This window comes from Malurus melanocephalus, unplaced genomic scaffold, assembly GCF_030028575.1.
Source record: "Malurus melanocephalus ecotype Western Australia unplaced genomic scaffold, MMel_1.1 scaffold_137, whole genome shotgun sequence".
Classification (NCBI taxonomy): domain Eukaryota; kingdom Metazoa; phylum Chordata; class Aves; order Passeriformes; family Maluridae; genus Malurus; species Malurus melanocephalus.
The window spans coordinates 231520-256464 of record NW_026623369.1 but is presented as its reverse complement, the minus strand read 5'-3'; the positions used below and the strand labels follow the sequence as shown (position 1 = coordinate 256464).

At 38.5% G+C, this 24945-nt stretch overlaps 1 protein-coding gene across 2 annotated transcripts in view; it reads right to left on the bottom strand.

The window, feature by feature from the left end:
* HTR7 (5-hydroxytryptamine receptor 7) overlaps positions 1-19468 on the bottom strand; it is a 28094-nt gene extending 8626 nt beyond the window's left edge. For both annotated transcript variants that reach the window (XM_057370944.1, XM_057370945.1), the window contains exon 1: positions 18707-19468. In XM_057370944.1, the coding sequence (XP_057226927.1) occupies positions 18707-19410 (704 nt within the window). In that variant the 5' untranslated portion in view covers positions 19411-19468. The remainder of the gene's footprint in view (positions 1-18706) is intronic.
* Between the last annotated feature and the right edge of the window lie 5477 nt (positions 19469-24945).

Below are 24945 nucleotides of genomic sequence, written 5' to 3'. Positions count from 1 at the left end.
AATGTTGTGTCAAATTCAGTGCAAAAATATGCTTTGTAATGCTTAATCTTTAATAAAAAATACTAAAGGTAAATCAGCTGAACTTAGCATATTCAAGAATAAGTAACACCATGAGGTCTTATTACTGGGAAAGAATRAAGTCAGAGTCCTTTTTAGGGACAATGTATCTTAGGTAACCCCCACATGAAAGCAGTGTCTCAGATTTGTTATTCTAGGATTTGTTTCTTTCACATGCCACAGATGATCATTTTGATCTCGGTGGAGAAGTAACTGTGCCTCAGTTCTCACTTGTAAAAGAAGGGCAGTGCTATTTTTTAGCCTTCCTGCTCTGAATTTCTTGACTATGGTTATGCCAGACAGGGCATCTTTCCACATTACACCCAGCACAGTGAGGTCTGTATCTAGGTTACTCCCAAAGGCARAGTACTGCAGATCTTTATTTCCTTTAAACTGGTCATGGTATTTTCCATTCAGCACTGCCTATGCTGTATGCAGAACATTGAAGTGCAGCTCTACCAGGWGGGTAACCCTGCAAGAGGCACAACACACACAGCACTCGTGTCCTGCTGCCATTGCAAGCATGCTGGGTGTGTGGAGAACAGTGAGAAGGAAGAATCTGGCATTGGTGTCTAATGGATACCMAAAACAGGATGATGTGAACCTTTTTTCTGCTGTATCGAATAAATGGAAAGCAGACCCTTGCTTGAAGAGATCAAAGTAGAAAGTAGAGACAAAAAAGATGGCAAATGGTGAAGGACAGAGTAAATTTCTTGAATGGATGTGTATAAACATATGAGCACGATCCTGTTCTGGGTTGGTTTCACACCATTTCTTCAGTGGTTGGTTTCATACCATTTCTTTTCTTCCCCATTGGGGATACAGAAACTGGTTCCTTCACTGCAGTCCCATTCAGGCGTGAGGCACACAGCGTGTGCCCAACTCTGGGGAGGAAAAACTACCCCATCCCCTTTCTGAAGTTCTGTTCAAACCTGGCAGGGGAGAGGCTGAAGAACTCCCTCCTTTCATCAGCCATTGTACATAATTGCCATTTGCCACACTTGCATAATGAAAACCATCAATAGACAAGGTAAATGGACAGATCCTTTCCTTTTGCTTCATAAAAATCTCATTCTCTGTGACATAGAATTATTTCYCAGTATCTCTAAAAGGCTAGCATTTAACGACGAGAAATTGTTAYAGATAATTACGTGTAAAACCATTATAGCTGTATAGGTCTGCTCTTGAGATTACTCAGTTTGTGGGTTTTTTCTTTTTGGCTTTTCTGATACTGATACAATACAACAACCACACAGAATAGTTTTATCCTGAAGACCTAAAAATGTCTYTGTTGTCACTTGAACTGTAGATCACACAGGCAGATGGGTCTAGTCCTCACACCTTTTGAAATACCCAGAAAATAACCTGAGAATTAACAGCTACATTGACTTCAACAATAGAAAAAAAAATAGTAACAGAATGATCCAGTTTATGATCATGTGCCCTAAAACCTTTTTTTTTTCTTACCTCCATTATATGGCTAAAAAATAGAGTAAAAGGACTGCCTGTCACTGTGAGCAAAGTCATGGAGCAATAGAAAATCTTATAGCTAAAGGAATTAAAATAGTTTTGAGGTTTCCTGCCCAATTCAACAATAAATTGAATACACCATGACATCAGCCTCACTTATGCAACTTCTGTACCACACAGGTAATTCCTTTGTCTCTGGTTTCCATGGTTTATAGGYAGATAGAATTCCATTCTAGTCAGTCCACATTCACTCCTCTGAATTTACTGATTTGGTCTAACAGATTCCATAATCAAATTAGATCTTTCACTGTCTGACTATGCTTTTATGAAGCAAATTGGCTTACCATGGAATAAAACTAGAAACATTTTRCTGGAAATTATACAGATGTGGATTACAGCTACTTCTGCCAGGAATCATAGCATATTGTTTTATTATCACTTACCATTAGATAAGGAGTTGTGCTTAATATGAGGTTCTTTAAGTTCTTCTGCTGTTGTATTTTAAAAGTCATAAAACTGYTTTATTCCAAAGACACCACAATGCTTATTCCTTCTGCTTCTCTCTTTCTCTAGCACAGAAGCTTTCCGTCTTCAATACATATCTTCTTGTATGGATTTCTTTGCAAACCCACAGCTATAGAATCCCATCCTGTAGTTCACCTGCAATAATAACTTATTCTTAAGAATGATGATGATCTACTGATTTTTCTTCATTGGCTATGATTCTCTCATCATCTTTCATAATTTTTTCTGTCTGGTTCAGCTCAACATAAAGAGACAYTTCACAAGATTAGGAGCAAAATGCCATTCTTAAAGATATCAAATATTAAAAAAATATTCTCCCTAGTAGAGTCATCAATCTAAATAATTTCTTCTTCCTTTCCTTTAAATGCAAATGAAATAAGTTGAAAGAAATACCAAATCTATTCTTTCCATAACGACTATGTCAAAACACCTAGCGAAAACTGTTCTCTTTTCAAAGATGATGTGTTTACAAAATGCAAGAGATGCCCTGTCCCTCAGGCTTCCTTTTAAATAGAACAAGGTATGTGCAAACATACAAAATGATCAGGGAAATACTATTCCCATCTCATTTTTAAGTAACTGAGACAGGAGTAAAAGCACAGAAACAAAAGAAGACCTAAGTGGTGAGACACAAGAGTTGCAGTGCACAGATATGGTGTTATAATGTGACAATTACTTTGTTAATTATTGTACATCAGTACCCGGCCTTTCTGCAATACAGACTGGCCTCATAACCACATCACCATCACTGCCAGTTTATTGCCTGGGAAGAGGAGGATATTTCAGAGGCAATAAAACACTTTTCTTCTTAGCAGAAATGATCAAAGTTACTAATTTCAATGCATGTATTAAACCTTTCATAATATGAATTGGGTCACTTTGAAACCTAAACATAAAATATGGTGAAATGGTAGATTGAGACAGCGTAACTAACAAAATCAAACCACTTCTCAGTGGCAAGGAAAGACTTTGACTAGTTCTATGCTCTCTCTAGTGAAATGTCACATCTTTCCTATGCTATCAATTAGTACACTGTTCATAAAAAGGTTGACAACRGTGGTAAGCTTCCACATCTTGATTGCAAGAAATCCTAGAAAGCTCTACTTCATCCTTCTCAGTTGATGGTGAATGAACAAATGTGAAAGATCTTAAATGTATGTTTTGATATCTATTTTTCTAGTTGTTTATGCTTCACATTTCATAAAATTTCAATGTTATTCTCATCGTTGAAACAGTGATATGTTAATTTTGGTATTTGGAAGAATGCAAATGAAATACTTGTTTTGCTTTCAGTAAGGTTAATAATYTACATTATTCCTCTTTTTGTTCTCAATTAAATATATGTTCTTAAATTCTCTTTATAATAGCATGGCATTCATTCCCACTGCTATAATGGGTACATATTGAACTTATTCTACATAGTAAATGTTCTGACTTGATTTTTCTTTTTCTCAAAAATCATTGTAAAGGTTTATTTTTTGATGAACTTGAAGAAGTGTAGGCTTTCCTGGMTGTGGGGGAGGATTAAGTCAATCAAAATTAAATACCTATTCAYTCTAAAGGAATGTAATTTGCATAGCAGAGGGTTGCTTTCTCCTCTCTTACATTTCTTCTAGTTTCTTTGTGCTTCCATGGACCCTTTTCCTCTCATGTTGTATAATTCCACAGCTTCATATTTTTCTTACTTATTTTAGCTCATTTTTCATTCTTTTATTTCACTTATTTTTATTTCACCTTCTTGCTATTCTATTTCTCTTTCTCTTTTAGGTCTCTATTTTTTCCTTCTTCATTTTTGCATACTAATCTTAGACATCCATCCCATAAGCAGGGGAATGCATTCTGTTCTCATTGTAAGAAATACATAACAACCATACTGTCAGAATATGTACAATATCTTTCTATTTAACTTCTATTATCTTACTTGAAATTCTGAAACCACATTTCTCTTTACTTTCAGTCCTTGGYAAATTTCTTTCACCTGCCCTCACCCTTTGCCTTTCATTTTTACCCTGCCTGAGTGTCTAARCATTTATCACCTGTCATATCTTGTTCTCAGCTCCTTGATAAACCAGTTCAGTACTCTTCCATTTTCYACTGCAAATGATACATTTTTGAAAGGAAAGGTCCCAGTGTGTASTTGCTGGTGTTTGCCTTTCAACACTGCCTGAATGTTAGATAATATGTATTTTCTGTCCAGTATTTTGCAATTAACCTTATAGATATTCTAAATTACAGACTAAATGCTGCTATTAACTCTCTTTGAAGAAAACAGCCCATGTATGTTTTCCTTTTTCTACCATTACCAGTGACATTAAGGTAAGAGATAAAAGAAGGGAGGAAGATTTCAGCCCGTTTGAGCCTTCACCACATAGAAACTAGATGCATTTGAAAATCGAAAACATTTTGGACACAAGCTATTTAGAAGTAAGTTGAATTCTGTAATGGAAGACTTACTATTTTTAGTTTTTTCCAAAATGCCTGAACTCCAGCTTTGTGGGTTTCATCATCGCTCGTTTCCTGTACACAAGTGTGGTTTGCTTACTGAGTGCAATAGGATTAATTATATACAGAGCTCAGATATGCTTCTCACCCACTTCTTGATAGATAATCTGTAACTCTTCCAAAGCTCTCTAAATCTGGGCAAGTAACACATAGGAAGAACCATTTTTCTTTACACTGTTCAACAATGTGGATTGTCGAGGGAAAATAAAAAATAATTTCATACATTTCTAAAACAAAAATGTATAACTCTGCCATGGACATAGTGCCCACTTCTACCTTTTCACACACACACACACACACACACACACACACACACACACACACACCCCCTTCCCAGATTTGCAAACTTCATTTAGCACATATCTATTTTTTTGCAGAAGAAGTGAGAAGAGAGTAAAAATACGCTTCCTAAATTTTTCTTTTTTTTTAAATAAAATCTTATATTAATCAAAATATAGCATAAAGTATAATTTTCAGTACATACTAGTAACATTTTAAGAATATTCCCTAGCGAAAAAGTTCTCAGACTTTTTAAGGAACATCGAATTTACTGAAAAATTCTTCATTAAATTCATCACAGTGTRCAAACAAACTGCTTCACAAGTGCAGAAACTTGTGAATACAGCTTCATAGCCTAGGCTATCATTCACAGTAGTTGTTAAGTCATTTTATCAATTCAGAAGAAAAAGGAAAATCAAAACATCTTCAAAGTTTGTTACCACATGCAGTAACAGGATTTTATAACAGAAGACATTATTAAAATTCACATTTCAACTAGTTCCACAGCAACCCTTTCTATTAATCTATTAAAATCTTTTAAATCTTTCTATTTCTTTAAATCTTTCTATTAATCTATTAAAATATTGTAGACCCATAGAAACAAACGCAGTGCATTTGCATTGTGTCAGCTGTTGTACCTGAGTATATAATTGCACATAGGCTGATGTCTGTCTTATGTGACTGATTTTTCATCTTTATATGTATGATGTAGTATTTTATTTTATTAAGTTATTACAACATGCCTGGCCTCTTTTTGAGAGGGTAGAGAAGTTATTTAATTATTCTGATACTACCTGGGAGACTAAGATAGGAAAAACTCTCTTCTAGAAAAAGAATTAAAGAGGAATCACTTTATTGTTTATTTCTCTCTGGTTGTGATGTGATGTTTATTCTCATTTGAACATGCAAGAAAATAGTTTAGGTCAGAAGAAAGCTGGGAAAGAGGTTTTGTCTCATTTTGCCTTTTGTATGTTAGAGGAGAACTGGGTAACTCTGAAAAGGGAAAAGGAATCTGAGTAAATGATGTGGAATGACTCAATGGAGGTGGTGCTGTCAGTGAGCTTGAGGAGCATGAATGCACAGAGTCCAAAAGCTGCTGTGCAAGGATGAGGCTTGACTTGAAATATTGCTTAACAGTGTTACATGTGACTTATTCTCCTCTTTAAACAAAGATGTGGTTTCTTGAAGCTCCAGCTCGGATGAAATACCTAGACTTTTAAACAGAGGCTGAACAAACAAAAACAGAAAAATAGAAAATAATATGCTTTGCAAATAGGAACTGGGAAATCCTGATTTTCTTTCTGTGTTCTCGTTTCAACCCTTTTGYCCCTCACACCCAGGGGTATTGTCAAAGAATGTGTGGAGGCTTAATTTCAGAGCTACAAAAATACTGTCTTTTCTTTTTTGAAAAAGAAAACCCTCATCAGACTACCATAAAGCAGRAATGGCTAAGGTGATTTTCTCCAACTTCACTACATGAGTCATGCTTGGATTGACACTAAACATCAGCTTAAAAGGAATTATTTTGAAAGTTATAATAGTGTTTCAAAATGAAAGCCTCCCACAACTCTAACTAGAAAATTATGACTAATGTCTTCAGTACAATTAAATTAAACATTTCAGAAATTTCCATAGTATAAGTGATGAATGAAATGAAAAGTCACAGCCCACTGAACTGATAATACCACTGTATTAAAACAAAGTGTCCTCAGAGAATAGCTATTTAAATGTACTGATATTTATGTCCCTTCTCTTCCTTCCTTGAATACAAACAGTTTAAACGTAATATCGCCAGACTTAAGGARCATAAGCACTTAAGGAACAATCCCCTCTAGAATACTTCTTCCCTCCTCCCCGTTCTTTCTTTTCCTCTCTCTCAAGAGACAGGAAAAATGCTGGAAAGACCTGGACCAAACTCTTATATTTGCTTCTTCAAATTATAAATATATAAATATATACTATATATAAACAAGCCTTACTTGTTTGCCCAAGCTTAGCCAGACAAAAAAAATATACTATATCAATAAACTGTGTTAGATGTACAGGAAAATCCAAGTCTAAAGCAGGTTTAATTAAGAATCGTCTTTCAAAAACTTTGGGAGGTACAAAGCATCTTGTATAGTTTTAAGCTAGTTGGTTTTGTTGCTTTTGGAAGAAGCACACTGGAGTTGATTCTCCTTCAATAGTAAAATMATTTCTCTCTTCCTAGTGTGAGTAAATCTTAACACAGGAAAAAATCATAACCAGTTTTGGAAGCAGAGGTTATGGGCTGGAGAGAGCACAGCATGAGGGGAAGCTATCAAGGAAGGAARGCAGGAGGTTAGATCAAATTGTGAGTCTACAATTCAAGAACCTTTTAGAAAACTGCTGTTCACAGTCCTTTCCAGAAGAAACTTTTGATTCAGGGATTTATYGTTAGATAATAAGATGGTTCCTTCACTGTAACTTAGACAAACAGCTATTTTTTGTCATTTCTTGATATTTTAGCGGTATATTTTCTACTCAGTATGTGATACAGAATGAGGTTATCATGTCTCATCATTTTCCATGTCAATGAATGCAAGGTTTTCTGTAGTTACCACATTTCTCAACCATATGTCATTTATTTCCTTAGCACTCATTTTAACTAACATATTCATTTACAGCATGCTTAAACACCCAGTATCAAGTTCTCACTTCACATGYAATTCTCCTGCCTGCTGTTATTTTCCTCCCAAAATGTCTAATTCAGTGATATATTGAAATTTAGTATCAATAAATAAAGTGGTTAGGTTGAATTCTCCTCTATAAACTGGAAGCAGAAWATTTTCAGGAATTTAATATTACTTTATAATTATTTTTCCCTTTTTAGTTACTCAGAATCCCTAAATACAGAACCTTAGATGCCCTTTGGCTAAAGAAGGTTAAAAGAGAGAAAGATCTAGTGATGAGAAGTAACTGCAGCAAAACCCAAACTGCAATGGCTAAAACTCTATGTTCAGCCTTTCCCAGCCTCAGTATTTAATGGTTCGTTTGTCATAACATTTATTAATTTTTGCCAGCAGCCTTGGGAGTGAAGAAATTAATGGCCAAATGGACACAGTTTCTTTCTAGTTAACAATTCCTCCACTCGAATGAACTTTGAACCTCCTGGGTCTTTGCTCAGACCTGCCACGCTGTGGCTCCACATCAGTGGCTTTTTSCAGCTTGCTTCTCCAGTGACATTTAATCCAAATCCAGAAATCCATACCCCCCATTTAAGATGTCACCAGGTTTACTTTTGCAAAGGTAGCTGCAAGTAAGCTTAGAGATCACTAGAAGGAAACCTGGAAAAGGATTAGCCAGGATAGCATGTCCTCGTTATCTAGTTGAAAATAGGCCTGCCCACAACAAATTTCCACTACAGTGTATGCTTTTTTACAGCAACATCCTTCATATWTTTCCTTTTTAAAATCATGCARAATCTGCAACACTAAATATTTTTAAAATACRGAACACGTTTCAACACAAACTGCTACCACCAACTTCACAGGCATGAAAACGTAGTAYATCCAATCTACAAAATGAACCACTTGCTTTTTCCTTGTCAGGCGTTTCTGGCTCTCTTCCCCTGGGCTTTCTGTATAGAATGACAACATTTAAGGACAGATTCAACTATTGATTATCCACAAATAACCATTTGTCCTGCTCAGTGTATGGTTGAGTGRTCACAATACCTTCATAATATCTTTCTGTATTCCCCAGAATTTAGAATTGTTTCTTTATGCTGAAACAGTTGATGATAGATCATCTCCTCCTCCAAAGCCTTTAAAGACAGCAGGATGTGAAGATTATTAAGGATCTCAGAATCTCTTCTATATTCATTTTACAGATGCTACACCACAYAAGAAARCAGTGGGACAARTGGGATCAGCAGAAAGAAGCCCTTYTTCCCACATCTCAGTGAGTATATTTCTCTTTGCTCTGATTTTTTTCCCTCAGCAACAARTAGGCAGCTCTAAAGTTCTTCTGAGATATGGTGGCATCAGCTCTGTRTGGATAAAGAGTGAAATACCTACGGTTTATTGCTGTGACTTCCAGTGATAACAGCTCTCATTGCCGGGCTGAAAACTTAAATCATTCCGTTGAATTTAGGARCAGAACTTTGGCAACAGTGTGGGATGAACCACCACAGCTGGCCTATGGACATCCCAGGTAGCCAACTGCAAGCTGCAGGTGTTTGAGATATTTGACAAGATTCTCCTTTTGTTCTGACAGTTCAGCAGCAGGGCAGAAGCTTTTGTCAAACAACGGGCTTTGGAAATGTTAAGCTCCCTCTTGTGTTGTTCAATTCATAGACAAATGGTCCACTATGCTATTTTATTTCAGTCATTTTTAAAAAAATTGAATATTGAGTTCTATTAATGACCATGCTCATTTTGCAAAAATAGYTTTTTCATATGGGACAATACACTTTTGAGACACTACAATCAGTATTTTTGCTAAAACTGCTTCTGATAAGAAGGGGRGGTCTTCAAATGCAGATACTTCGGGTAAAAGAGAAACTGCAGTACACAAAAATATTAAGTCTTTTGAGCCAAAGCTGTACCATTTTTAGCATCAAAMCATCTTATTAAACTATTAAAGAAAAGTTTGCATCTTGTCAGCAACTGTTTTGGGTCATGGGCAGAAATATTTCCAAGTAATTTGTGGCCAGACAGCACAYACTTTGTTCAGGGATTTAATATTTCAACTGTTTGCTAAATGCCAACTTCTACAGCAAATAAACAAAATTTAACAACCCACATGAATAAATGCTTACAGAAAATTATTCTGGCAAATGGTACTGTATATATGGAATATTTCATGACAATCACAATATGTTTTCATGGTTTGTATTCATGATGACTGCACTGTAAATTCTATAATAAATTTAGATAATCGCATATACTTCAGTTATCTGTACTTATGCCTTCCATTTCTACATTCTAATATTTATACCTATTAACAATTTCGGAGCATCTGCTATCAGAGTAAATCTTCTARAGCACAATTCTTTGATTAAAAAATTCCAGTATTTTCTCACATGGGAACATCTCTCTAGTGAACAGCTGCAACTGCCACAGACTTGGGATTTTTGCAGTTGCCTTTTGTATTCCCTCTCTAGAGATCTGCAAACCATATGTTGAAATAAATTGTCCCCAGTCTCCAGTACATCTCATGAAAAGCAGTTTATAAAGAAGGCACTTAAAGACAGCTTTTTAYTGGTGACTCGATTTCACTTGCAGCAGCAATAGGCCATATTTCTGGTWACAGGTATTTGTATGGGTGATGAGAAATTATGTTTCTCTGAGAAATCAATGCCGTCAAGAGTACTGATCACTGTTCTTCAGCGGCAGTGAAGGTGGCACAGCTCCATGCCAGGTTATTGGGAGGAGATCTCATGATAYGTTTGCCTGGATCACCAATTACAGTCTCAGCACAAAAGCCTGGAGACAGCCAAAAAATGAAAAGTAATAAGTTTGTCACAATAATTCTGCCACAAAAATAGTGCTCTTACAGGCAAGCCTTTTCTGCCAGTTCTGATTTTACCTAGCTTGGTGAACGCCTGAGATACAAAGAGCTCTCTCTGGTCTCTGACCAGTTTTCCCACCACTGTTCATACATGGCAAGCGGCTGCTTGTCCCTCARCCTATCCTGGAGGACAAATAGTTCCAACTGTGAGAAAAGTGTTACCTTTCACATGGYTCTGCCTCCGCTTCCCACAATCTCCTTAAAGCAACATAAAAACTGCACACAAAAACAGATTAGCAACATTCCTTGTGGTTATATCTTATACTTCCACAAGCTAAAAAACTTGGTTTTAAGTGTTTAAGAGTACCAAACCCCCACCCATTTCCTTGATATAGCTCAGGAAAAAACTTTGCTGCCAATTTTTTTATCAAGACACAATGTGCTTTCAAGAATAGACTTCATCCCGGTTTCCCTTAACTAAAAAAAGTTATTTTTGTAATATCCCTCTTGGCTTTGTGTTTTGGGGGTTCTTTTAAGTAATCATGACTATTTAGCAGTGAAATAGCTATCAGTGATGAAGTTAACTCCCTTCAGTGGTGTCTTGTGCTATCTCCAATTTAATAGCAAAGGCCACAATAGACAAAAGAATATACTCAGTACTGATTTGATTTCCATGCACATCTCTGTTCTGCACTACTAGAATTCCTTCTTGTCTGTAGGTTACCCAAAAGCAATATTTATTGTTAGAAGTGAATCACTAAAAGATTTTCATATATGCTAATATGTACAGCACCACCCATATGTATCAGATAATCTAGATTTCTATACAAAGCCTTGAACAAATCTCAAGGTAACAAAAAGAAAATAAATGATGATCGCTCTTTAATACTGCTATGTTAGTTCAAACAGAATGAAGACAATTTTTCACTATGATATATTTAATTACAGGAATCTTTTGAAAATTAAAATTTGCAGTAAGAGTTTGCTCAAAAAAATTCAACTAGATTTTGCCTCTTTTYAGTATTCATAGGAAGTGTTCTGCTATGATTCCATCCTTTAGGAATAGTTGGCCATCCAGTAAAACTAAAAATTGTAAGCTTTCCAGGTGAAAGAAATTATCCTCACCTTACAGAGAGTAGTGACCATTAGAATAAAACTGCAGTGAGTATTGCTTTATGATACTTGTGCTTTGGACMTGCAGATATCAGAATTTGTGATTTTGCTCCCTAGTCATTATTCTATGACAACTGCACTTCAGCAGACTCAACTATTTTTTAAGATCATACAAGATCTACAATGGCCAGCTTTCTTCAGACTTTCTAGTCCACAGCGGAAGGATCAGATCTATGTGTTATATCTTGAGGAAAAAAAAAAAAAGAGAAGGTGTTTGTAGCTGACAGACAGTGCCATATGTACATATCAACTGCAGATGAAGAAAGTTTCAAAAGTTGCCACAAATATTTCCAATGAAATACTGGAAACTGGACAAGAATATCAAAATAATACCGTGCTTCTTTAAAAGGAATAAGATACTATATATATTTTTCAGGGAGTTTTAGAAATAATTTTCTGAGAAAATTATTCCAGAACAATGAAAACAACCCCTGATTAATTTCTGTTCATCTAAACTCTTGTGTGAGCATGCTCCTACTAATGTAGTAATCTTGTTTCAGTGTACAAAACTACAAAAACTTTAATGTTTCATTCTCTGATACTCATCCAGTTCAAGCAAAACACTAGGAAAATATTTTTTGATACCATTGTACTCAGGTTACATTACACATCATGTTGGTATGATATGCATTTGCATTTTTGTGATTTATACTAGGATATATTTTTGAAAGCTCTCTTCAAAAACTAAGAGGAGTGTTTCTAGAACTGTATTTTGGATGTGAATCTTRAAGAAAATCTTACCTTTACAGAAACTATTGTTGTGACCTTAATAGGAAAGAAATCACTGTTTTAATGTCTCCAGAATGCCCTGCTTGGCAAAAATGTGAATTAATGTTCCCTTACCTCTGACTTATCAGGCTCCTTTGAAATGTCTGGATGAACCCCCAAGAATTAGAGACCCCAAAATCACTTCTGAAAACTCATCCAGTGTTAAACCCTGGTAGGAGCAAACAGAAGATAGTTTCAAATGTTGGGGGGGAAATGCAACATCCAGTTTCAAGAAAAGGCATTCAGGTAAATGTGGTTTAATCTCAAATCTCCTCCTAGTCCCTGAACTATAATTCCCCATTCATGCATCTTGAAAAGTTTCCAACTGCAGCTACTTTTGCACTGCYGCCGCTGGGTTATCTTGCATCCCACACTTTGTGACCCCCTTTCAGCAACACTGCTTAAATGCATCTGGTATAGAAAAGCAATAGAATAATCAAGCTACAGATTTTTTTTTCTGTAACATCTTCTAGCTTCTCAAACTTTGTCAGCCTCTACTGTGCAGACACAAAACATACCCACCAAACTTCAGATCTTATGCCTTTTTCCTCTGCAAAAGGACAGAACTTCCACTCATTTTGGTGTTAAAACTCCATGTTTTTTCCTGAGTTTTCACAAAGTAGTCCAACTGGTTTATAAAATACCTTTTATTTGTTATTAATACCTACTTGTTGTGCATCTAGCAGTGTGGTCATGAAGCATATTGTCTCTGCAAAGGCATAATAAAACAATACTTGTGGCTGAGACCGGGTTTCTCTGTAACTGCATCTATTTCAGGATGCCTGTCTGATGCAGGAAAAGATACCCAAGGATGTCACAGAAAGATACCTAAAGAAATGAGATCATGTTAATGCAACAAAACTCCCCCRATTAATTTACACTTTTGGAGTGGTTTTTAATGACAGATACACATTGCACTGCTCTATACTGCTTAATGCATCCAACTTCCAGTTCAGCATCTTCTACTCTGAATTTTGGACCAAAAATATATATTGTACCAATTTTCAGCGTAAATGATGAAATGGAGATTGCATAAGTGTTCAGCAATAAATTCTCTGTAAAAAAGGGAACGACATCAACTCAAGGAACATTCTTTAAATAGACTACATTAGAAAAATTGCACAGAAAGGAATAAGACCAAATCTGTTCTTTTTCACTTTAGTTTCATTTATCAATGCTGTATGTCTTTCACAAACTAGACACATTATTTACAGACTCAGTACTGTTGTTTATCAGGCTAAACAATGACAAAGATGGCTCTTGTGAGGATGGCTGTTGTTAGCAATTAACTGCCACATTGATCTCAAAGCTTTCTTCTGCAGTATAGACCTTAGCTGCAATAACTCCATCACACACTTTTCCTATAGATCCTTTAAGATTTTCCCTCAATTCTCAGTAATTCTGTGTGACTATATTGAACAARATCTCACAAGTGGTGCACTACTGGTGGCTGCCTATATTTATTCCAGATCCAAAATATAATACATAGAGGATTTTTTTTCACAGCTATTTATGCATATATATTCTGCATGGATTTTGTGAATGATCTGAGCATGGTTGGTAGAACAGATTGCAGCCTTTTCTACCCATGGCATTCAGGCAGAGAAGGTTTTCATATGTAATAYGAAGACACAGAGGGCTACTAGGTAGCTGTAGGTTTAGCAAATTAYTGACAGAGTTTTCAGGTCATATTATCAGTTTGGGATGTAGGTAGAACTTAGACACTGGGATTCTGTTGGAAGTGCTCAAGTCTTTATTTAAATTTAGTTCCACCTTTGAGGCAATTTGAGGTCTGCTCAATTCCCAGGCATGGGAGGAGGACTCAAGAAATGAATGAACTTTAAGGGAATGACACRCTATAAGGAGAAGCGTAAGTAGTCATACTTGGAGTGTGGCAAAACAGAGAGATAGAGAGAGATGATCCTTGTGTATAAAAATCTCAGGATCAACAAAAAGGCCCACTTATCTCCATACACATTCTACAACCTCATCAATTTAATGGAAGACTGGAATACTCATGAATTGTTGGCCAAGATACAGACTGGAAAAGTTCCCAAAAAAGTGTTTCATTACTTGTGTGGGTGTGGATAAAGTGTTATAATTCGTCAACTGTATCTGAGTAGTTATGTTACTTTATCACTTTCTAAGCCAAAGAACTATTTTTAAATTGAATTAAAAATTGCTACTTGTGCAGTTATTCTGTGGATATTCTCCAAAACAGCATTTCTGTAGCTATCTTGGGTCAGAACAACATGATGAATCAGCATGCAAACACCACCAGTTCAAATACAATTAATTCCCTTTATTTGTTCATTTCCCACTAAGATATGATTTGTATCCATCCCTTAAAATTCACTCCTAATGTTTTCTCACTCTTAAATGCAAAGAATGTAAAGGAATTTGAATGTGATCCAATTGATTCTATTCAGAACCAGAAAAGTGGAGGCTTAAGTGCAAAAGAAAAAACAAATACACTAACAGGAAATGCTCTTCACTGAGGCCCAATTATCCTGCAAAAGTCTGTGTAGCTGCTACCTTTCCACGGAGCTACTCCTCATATCATTGATGGAGAGAATAGCAAAGGTAATAGTGACTAAGTAACAAGCTGTCTTGCCTGTTTAATCCTTATGAAACTTGAAAAGGCAGAAATACTCTTGTCTGTCCCTCATATCTGATTTAGTTCTGACAGTCCTGCCTGTAAGCAGATAATCTTCCAAAGTGGGGGCTTAAATGAGACAGGGATGCCTAAAAAATAACATGTTCATCTCAGGTCACCCTGATAAAGATCTGTGAAAATTTTTAGGTTGTGAAACAAAAGGGAATATATGATCTGAAGAAAAGTATAGTACTCAAAAACTTGGCAACTTCAATTACATTACCTCACRATCTCCACTAATTTAGATCTTTGTGAATAATCAAATGGCCTTTCCAACCTAGCTTCTTCCTTGTGCACCCTGTGAAAAGTTAGATAGCCCCATAATGCACACTAATATCTACTTTGAACCCTTATCATTTGCATAACTTAGAACAGAAGCAATTTAAAAACTACAAGAAATGCTTGATGTATCTAACTAGGAAAAAAATATGAGGCTTCCCAACAGAATGAAACAGTCTATTTGTATACCTCATGCTAATATGCATCTTTSAGAGCTTTTCTACTGATAGATTCAGCTAAAAAATGCATCCTCCACTAAGGGCTGTGCAGCAAAATCTCTCTGTGAGCAATAGGCTTGCCAGCTTCTGGCATTTTGGGATTCTCAGTGGCATAGGCTGAATAGCMCATATTTGTCCAAGAGAAACAAATCAAAAAGCTTTTTCAATTTACTCTTTTAAAAATTCTGCTTGGGAGCTCCTCAAAGCCTCTGTTTTACTAACTTAATTGCTTGTTTAATCAAAGGTACTATTTCTCCTTACAAAGACTGCCTAACAGTTTGTAACAAACCTTTTTTTTTTTAGATTAATTCAGTAGCAATACACTTTTAACTATTTACCTGATTCTTATATCTGCTTTAGGAAGAACACAGAGATTTAACAATATCATTTTAAAATAGTCAACTTAATTGGTGTCTCTGCACAACCTGCAACAGCCTCAACTTTTACTTCAGGAGAGATGTTACTGAATCTCAACAAAGGTTTCCTAAAGTGTCCTAAAGAGCCAGACAACAGTGCAATTCCTAATTATATTTCAAATGTATTTCTTTGTCCTGTCTTAACCCTTCTTCCTAGACAAATGCTTCCCATGTGACCCCAGGATCTACAAGATTTAAGTACATCTAAATGCCTCTGTAGCCAGCTTGAAGGGTGGTGAATTTCATTCACTTTCCCTGCTTCTGGAATTCCTCAATTGAAATTTTCTGGTCCTGAATTTGTATTGGCTTTAATTGCCCTGAGATAGTAAGCCTAGTAAGGGAGGTATCATTGGTAATCTTCTCTTCCTACATAACAGGAAACATGGAAGTGTTTCTACCAAAACCTCGGAAAAATGGACTTTGTGGAAATAATCTGATCCTCTAAAATGCTGTACACATTGTGATTTGCAGCTCCTGTACTACCAACAATATTTAATCTGCAGGTATGTGTTTTTTCAGAGATAATTTTTCCTCACTGATCATTCAGATTTCCTAACTACAAACATGTAAGAATAACTGCTAATAAGACAGCACCATTGCAATCAACACTACACTGGCAACATTCAATCATTCACATTTGTTTTTCATAATGGTTTGCATATTTTGTACATGTGCACCATACAAAGATTATTCAACATCTCAAACTAATCTTTGGCCTGGCATAGCAGTGTTACAACAGTATAAGATTATTTACTTTTAAATAGAATTACAAATCATGGAGATTTTTTAATTCTTTATTTGCCAAGTAGTAGAAATATTTTGTTAATGAATTGCTTGCTTGTCTCCTTTCATTTATGATACCTACTATCTTAAATACCTAATGGATTTAAGTTGCAGGTAAAGCATCGTAAGTTACAGAATTTTAATTTCAAGTAGGGCATAGTCAGCAATATAATGAATTATGAAGAGATGGTTAAAGAGATGGATAAATGTTCAGTGATAGAAGTGAGAACGCAAAGACGAGAATAATTCTAGTTTAAATCAGCACTAGCTGGTGAAAATTAGTCATTTACAAGAGATTATATTCTTTCTCAATACAAAGATAAATCTCTTGTTAGTACTTTAGGGTGAGAGGGGAGTGGAGGGAGAACTGAAAGAAGACAGGAGATACAATCATGAGTGCAAACAGTTCAGTCAAAGCCCCTATTCAGCACCCAGCAGTGACCTAAGAAATGGAAAAGTAAAACTCCAGTGCTATTGTGTGAATCATTCCCCATCCTTAAGAAACTTAATTATGTTAACCTGGCTTAGAAAGGTTAGTAGAAATGGAGGTGGAGAACTCAGAGGTGGACATAAGAATAATYAAAGAATAGAAATATTTTATGGAAAGAGTGGAAAAAGGAAATCACCTATCTTACAAATAGTATAGAAAAACWGAGAAGGGAAGTTAGAAAAGCCTATTCACATTTTCTTACAATACAGAGCTTAAGTTAAAAAATTAACTTAGTTAAATTAAGTTTAAATTAAGCAAATTTCAATGTATCAGCAATTAAAAAAAAAATTTAAATCCACCAAAATCACCAAACCYTTGATACTGGCAAAGTCTGTATGTGGATTTCATTGCTACAAGATGCTTTGCAGCATTCAGATWATTACCGGCCAATATAGAAGTCAGCAAATAAAGAGCATTGCAGAAGAAGGTGCTTGTACAGAAATTAAAGTTGTGAAATTAATAAAAACTGTGATGCTCCTTGGTATGAAACGACCTCTATGTACTATACGAAGCTCTTTTGAAAGTCTCTTTCTTTGCAGAGACCTAAGGCAGAGCTTTTTTGGAAAACTGTCTGAAGTAGACAGTCAAGATTGCTACTGGATATCAGACTTGATAAACTATTTCTAATCTAATTATGAAGTTCTTCCATTTTTGCCAATTGTGTGGAGTTATAACAAAAAAGTTATCCTCTTGCTGCTAAAATCCTTGGTGCAGAATTTAGGCTGTGAAAGAGGGAAGCTACAGGGTGCAACTTACTTTAGAAGAGGACCTGCATGGAATAAAGAAATCTGTTAGCCTTCCTCTGCAGAGGAGAACTCTGACAGAGGCAAATGTGGGCTCTTAGGTATGGTTTTTACATCAGAACTGTACACACTTCTTTGTTGCCCCAGTGACTGTATCTTTTGGAAAAAGCTTAATGTCAATGAGCATAACTTGGTTTTTAAGACAGCAGGTGAAAATTTTTGAAAAGCAAATATTTGAAAGCATTTTTTCTTCAAATAAAACATTATTTGTCAAAAATTAAATTGAGCTATTCTGGGATTGTTCTAGAATGAAGATAAAACCTTAATAAGCTATAATTTCTTCACCTTTTCTGGTCTGGAAAAACTCCCCTGAACCCAGTGAGGTTACACTGTCACCAGCTCTGGAAGAATTAGATCAAATCTATCTGTGGTATAAAGCAGTTTAAAGACATATGTTCCAAAATTTAGAGCAGCTGGAAACGCCCTATAACTTTCATAGAGCCAAGATAAACGTTGACAGCTTAGGTCCAGTTTTGCTTTGACACCTTTGGCTCTCGAGTGACACCAAGGAAGTTAYCAAGAGGGATAACCAGGCACCTGGGCTGGCATATGGGCGGCAGCTCACCCTGCTCCGGCGGGTTCCTTCGAGCAGAGAGGCTGAGGGCTGGCACTCGCCTCACTCCCTGCTCTGAGCACGGCTCATTTCCAAGGGACCCGGAGAAGGCAGGAGCCCGCTGCTGGGACCGCTCACGGCGGGTCCCCCGCGCCGGGGCCGGCGGCCGTCCTGGGTGCCCGGGGCTGCGGGCAGCGGCGCGGGCCGGTCCCCCGGAGCKGCGGGAGGCCAGGGCAAGCCTCGGGGCGCCGGGCTCTCTCACCTGTCGATACTTATCACGCAGAGGGTCATGATGGAGGCCGTGCAGCACATGACATCCATGGCGATGAAGACGTTGCAGAAGAGGCGCCCGAAGATCCACTCGCCGCCGATAAGGTCAGTGACGCTGACGAAGGGCATGACGGCCAGGGCCACCGAGAGATCGGCCAGGGCCAGCGAGACGATGAGATAGTTGGAGGGCTGCCGCAGCTTCTTCACGAAGCAGACGGAGATCACCACCAGGCAGTTGCCGGCGATGGTCAGCAGGGTGATRAGGCAGAGCACGGCCCCGATGAGAACTTTCTCCGCGTTGCCGTAGCTGAGGATCTGCTCCCCGCACTGGGAGTCGTTGGCGGGGAGGGGGCTCGCCGTGGGCAGCGCCGACGGGGGGAGCGACGGGCCGAGCTTCGCCAGGCTGCGCGGGGGCCAGGAGCCGGCGATCATCCTGCCGCCGCTCAGCGCCCGCGGCTCCTCCAGGACCAGGGGCCGGAGGTTATCGTAGAGGTGGCTGCCGTTGAGGGCGAGCACCATGTTGGCGTGAGCAGCCCATGAAGCCCCGCCGCCCGTTCTCCGGCTTTCCCCGGCGCCGGGATGCTCGGGCTCCTCCTCGGGCGCCGGGCGCCGCCCGCCCCCTCGCAGCCGGCCGAGCGACCCGCGGGGCTCAGCTTCCAACTTCCCCCGGGGCAGCAGCGCTCGCCCACGGCGCATCCCTGGTGGCCGCGGGCGGGCACGGCTCCATCGCCCCCAGCCCGCGGGCAGAGCGGCGAGCGGGGGTGGCGGCCGCTCCCCTCCCACCCGTACCCATCGCCCGCTCCCACCCACGGCTGCTTTCCGAAGGCGACAGGCGACGGGATGGGAACAGCTCCGCCTCCCTCCTGTCCTCTGAGCTGCAGGTGGGGATGCGCCCCTTCCCCGCAGTCCGGGGTGCCGGTTCCTCCTCTGGTTTCTCCTTCGCGGCCGCCCCAAGCGAGGGGCGCTCTGGGAACCCCATGGATATATCTATATATGTATATATGTGTATMTGCACATACGTACACAGGTCGCACCCAGGAAGCTGCGCGCCGGTGGCCGCGGCYGGAGCAGAGGCGCCCGCAGGCTGAGCTGCCCCGGCAGGAGCGGGGTACGAGCCTCTCGGTTTGCCGGCTCCGGCACAGCCCTGCGGCCGCATCGGCTGCTTCGGAAGCCTGCAGAACGTCTGTGCAGAAGGACTCCGGCCGGCAGGGTCCTGGCTGCTGTTTGGAGAGTTGGTAGTGGCCGCTCTTTTAACGTCTATCCCCAGCAACGCGGTCAGTGCTGAAGCACTTCTCTGTGTCCCCAAGCTTGCAGATTCTCCTTCATATTAAGTTAATGCGAATTCCATCATCTATATTTTCTCTTTTATTAATATTTACATACCCTTATTTTGAACTTACTCAGTGTTCCATGTGTAATTCCTTCAGTAAAACTAAAGCTAAAACCAACAAACTGCTGCTTTGAATTACCTGTTTTTCTTGTAGGTTCCCTAGACTCTTAGCTACAAGCCCATTTCTGGGACTCACTAGTTTTCTCAATTCTTTAATTCCTATTCTTGCCTCCAAGTGGATTGAAAACTGCTTGAATTGTGAATTACAGATAAGATGCTAGTAGAAGATTACACCTCTTGGTATAGCAACAGGCCGGACAGTAAGGACTAAAAACGAGAAATACCTGCTCCTCAGTGTCCCTTGTATTTCAACATGAGACAGAAGCCAGGTGAGCTAGAGGAGAGGAAATGAAAACCGTTGGTCCCCGGTGTATGAAAACCSTAGACCACGACGTCTGAAGGAGGGGAGATTTTGCACATAGCAACAGTATAGCAAGCTTCATTTAAGTATGGACCAGACAGGGAAGAACTGTTTGTGTGGTCCAGTAGTAAGAGAGRCTGCAGGATGATCCCACAGTACACAGACTTAAAAATCTGCTTTTAAGACACATCACAGCTATGGAAAAAAAATCTCCAAACCCTCAACTGACAGTCGTATGGACTGCTGAAACACAAATCCAACTGACATTTTCATACAATAGCAACTGAGACTTTCATACTTGACTCACGGAATGTCTTGGTTTTAATGAAATCYTCTGTTCTGTTAGCATCTCCTGTTTTTGAAGACAGGCTTTCCAATACGCACGGCTCTGCACTGGCCCATACGTGAGTAAGCACGGAACTGAGGGGCTGGGCTCAGCTGYGCCCGACACAAGCTGAGCATAGGCAGAGAGCCTCCTGTGGTCAGAAACGCAGCAGGGTGTGAGCGTTCAGTTGCTCCTTTCCCTTCCACCCCCCCATTTGATTTGACTAAGATAACAGAGCAAGCAATGATAAGGATGAAATCCAATTCGGCAGCTCTTTGACCATTAKCAAGCTGAAAGTGTTTTCCTGTTCAGTCAATTATTTTCCTATACTTTGTTAGTTGCTTTATTGTGTCCAATCRCAATAAAAGCAATAAAATCACAAAATAAAAATCCTGTTTAACCATCCAGAATGTGGGTGAGCCTTGAGCTTCAGATGAGTTATCCCACCAGGTGATAATTCAGGTCCYATGTCCTCCTCAGTTAAGTAAAAATTAGGAAGACAAAGATCTTTAGAAATTACAAGGACACGTCTAAATAAATTAGAACACTAAGTTAGAACTTGGAGAGAGGAGAATGTTTCCTTATTGGCTGAATTTTTTTTTAAAATGGTGCCTGAAGTGCAGCTAAGGAGTTAAGAACTTAGAAAATTTTGTTCAAAATAGATTCTTATCACAAAAGCAGATAAAGTTGTACAGTTTAATACTCCCAGTAAAAGCAAWTTTTCAGTTGCTTAAAATATCACTAAGGCAGAGCAAATTATAATCTGGTGCTTCCTGCAAATGTGTTAACACAGTTCATTAAATCAGTCATTCTTCTTGACAACTTTTCAATACATTTCAGGAATGTCACTTTCTAAATATTCTCAGTGGATAAATGCAGGATCATTTGTGTGTACTCCTACCCATTCCAACCCAAAAGAAGGACTGAACCTTGTCTTTTGTTCTGTATCTTAAAATCTCTTACAGTTCATTAGAAGTTAATCTAAGAAGGATTTCTTCTCAAAGGCGATACATTACCATTCTTTGTATTTGCTGTTGTAACCTTACCTTTGTAGCAACAAAGCAATTTAAGTCAATTTATGTATATTATAGAAAGAGATTTGTGTAGTATTACAGAGAAGATGTGGCACCCTGGCAAGACAAAGCAACTGACACCTCTTTAAAATATGTTCCTTGAAAGTTTTTTGCAAGGACACCTAAAATACCTTCCAGTTTCCAGAGCTGGGCTGAATCTGGTGAGGTGCTTTCCTTGAGGGCTTTAGAGGGTTTCACGTGCCCAGTGTCTGGGAAAGCAGAGGGAATCCATCATTYCCTGAGACAACATCTATTCTAGGTACTTAAAACAATGATACATGAAAGTAGGACTCCATCTTTCCAAGGGTACAGCCCACTTTTGCCTTCAGCGATCCTATTAAAGTCTAACATGTTGTTCCAGACAGCATACATAAGTGAAATAAATGTCCAATTAGGTGTCGAGAGTAACAAGTTGACATTTGTTCTCTCCCCACGAAATTGCCTTTTCACCTTCCATTAAGCTTCAATAAATATTATCAAATCATCTTCTGGCTGAGCTTGGTAAAACCCTGTCCTTTGAGTAATTTTGGCCCTCTATGAATAAAAGCCTTTTAATGTTTCTGTGTACCTCCAATTCTGTGCTAAGTTCTTTATCTCTCATTCTTTCTGCACTTACCAAAGTTAAACTATTTTGTTAACATGTGATAATGTACTCAAATCTCACCTTTGGTATTTTGTTGCTATTATATAAAAAATTTCAGATTTAAAAAAAAAAAAAAAAAAAAAAAAAAAAAAAAAAAAAAAAAAAAAAAAAAAAAAAAAAAAAAAAAAGCAAGAGAACTTTTTACTTTGGTTTTTTTTTTCCTCTCCCAAAGTAGTTACTTCTTTGTTTGATTTTTTCCCCCTCCTCCAGACACAGTCCTAATCACATAGCTTCTTCAACATTTGTCATTGATACCAAGTGTATAATATAAGAGTGGGTATTGGTATCAATTCTTTATCCCCGTGTTAGTAACATAAGGTAAAACAGGTCATCAAGGGGTAGCCAAGGAGATAGAATTTCCCAATTTACATGTTGATTTAGTGGGGCCAGACTGTATCTATCAAAGTGTTTGTGTTGAAAAGCCTTGCACTGAATCCTGGATCTTCCACCCCTCCCAGGGGAACTTAATGTTTGCCGACAGCAGGTCTGAGCTAGCTTGGAGGATCCTGACTGAAATGGGTCAAGGAAGGAGAGCTTCAGCAGTGGAGGAGAAAACGCTGACAGCCCAGCAGGATAACACTTCCCCTCACACAGCTGCCTCTAGAAAACAATAGCCCTGCTCATGCTCATCTTAGCTTAAAAGGTTGGAGGCACTGCCACATTCCTGTTCTTGACCCACTCAGTTTTGGATACGTGACRGGAAGGTAACATGAGTATGCAATGCAATAAATAAACAGAATTTTTTCTTGCTCATTTTCCTTTTTTTGTCATCCCTTTTTTCATCCTTCCTTGCTTGAGACAGTTTATCTCCTTTAACTGTTGTTTTTATGTCTGTGGTAATTTGTTTTCTTTTCTTTCCTTTYCATCTTTTTTCTTAGAAACCAGTCTAAGATTGGTGAGGACCTGCTGTTGGGCACAATAAATAATGTATACATATATATTTCTTCAGCCTTGGGGAAATATGTTGTCAAMACATTTAGAATATTTTATCAGAGACTGGCTAGAGGTATTACTGAAACCTTGATTTTTATTCCCAGCATGTACTGTTTAGCAAATAACACTCTTGTCTCACTTCTAGCAAATATGTTGCAGCTGCACTTTTCTTTTCTGCCTTTTCTTGTCTTTGTGAAGAWAAATCATCATCACTCTTTGGCAGTAAAACAGAGGTAACTATTCCCATATTTGGCGTTTCTCATCATTGTCTAAATAAATACTTGCATCTGTGCAACTTAAATATGAAATTATGTCTTCCCTTTCTTGGAAATAGCAAATACTAACAACRGCAAGCTGGCATCTGAAAAGAAGATGAACAATTAAGGTGACATTTATGYTTAAAATTCTGTATCATTCAAAACGAGACATCCCAACTCTGAAAATTYCATCTGTACCTTTACAAAGTAGCTTATTGCAGTTATGAGGTTATGATAAAAGTGACAGTGACATTCATGTTCTGAGTTGCTGAGACAAATAGTACTAAATATACCTTAGTTCCCTAAAAGTGCTAAATGCAGAACTAAAGCAAAAAAACCTTAAGATTGCTACCATGGGCTGCCTATTGAAAACCTATTAGAATTGTTGTAGTTTCTACATTAAAATTTACTGAAAGGAGACTGCCTTGAGGCCAAAGTGCATTGAGGAAGAAACCACCTGGAGTGARGGGATCTGTTTTCACCAAGGAGAACTTCAGGACAGCAACAAAAMGAAACATATTAGAAGTTTGCAGCTTAAGGATGAGGACCATTAGGAAGTTCTAAGCAGACCACKGGGACTGGCATAAATAAAAGCAGTCATATTTAAATAATAACATAGGAAATAAAACTGGGCACGGATGGTTCATGAGCACAAGTCCCCACGCGTCCCTTGTGGACAGCTGGCACAAGCGGCATCTAAGTCCGACCCTGTAAGTAGGGATGCTCCAGGGTTYGGCAGCAGTCTTGGCCTTGGTTTGAAGCATTTTTGCCTCATTAAGATTTCAGGGCTCCAGATATCCCCCGGACTCCCTTGGTGAGCATTTAGCCCGATTTGAAGGTAGAGAAGAAGTCCCCCTGGCTGGGCCACCTGAAGTTGGATGGGAATTGAACACCTGCTGCCTTCAGCAGGTGCTCTAAGTCACCAAAAACCATCTCCTGAGAATTTYCATTTGTATTTTACATATTTTGTGCTGTTCTTCAGTGATAGAACAATATTTGTACTTTTTGTAGCAGTTCCATTCACCATTTTATCTGGTTATAGTTCTTTGAGAATTCCTCAGTCCTTTTCCACGTCAGCGGAAATGGCATATCGGGGCTTTATAGCAAAGAGAATAACTTTAAAACGATATAAATTGAAAATATTGGTTTTGATTTTTATTGGCAATGCTCAACCAGCTTAGTAGGGGATAAATACGCCACTGGAGCAGGGCTACCGCTCCACCTGGTGGGCACCAGGCGGCTCTGAGGG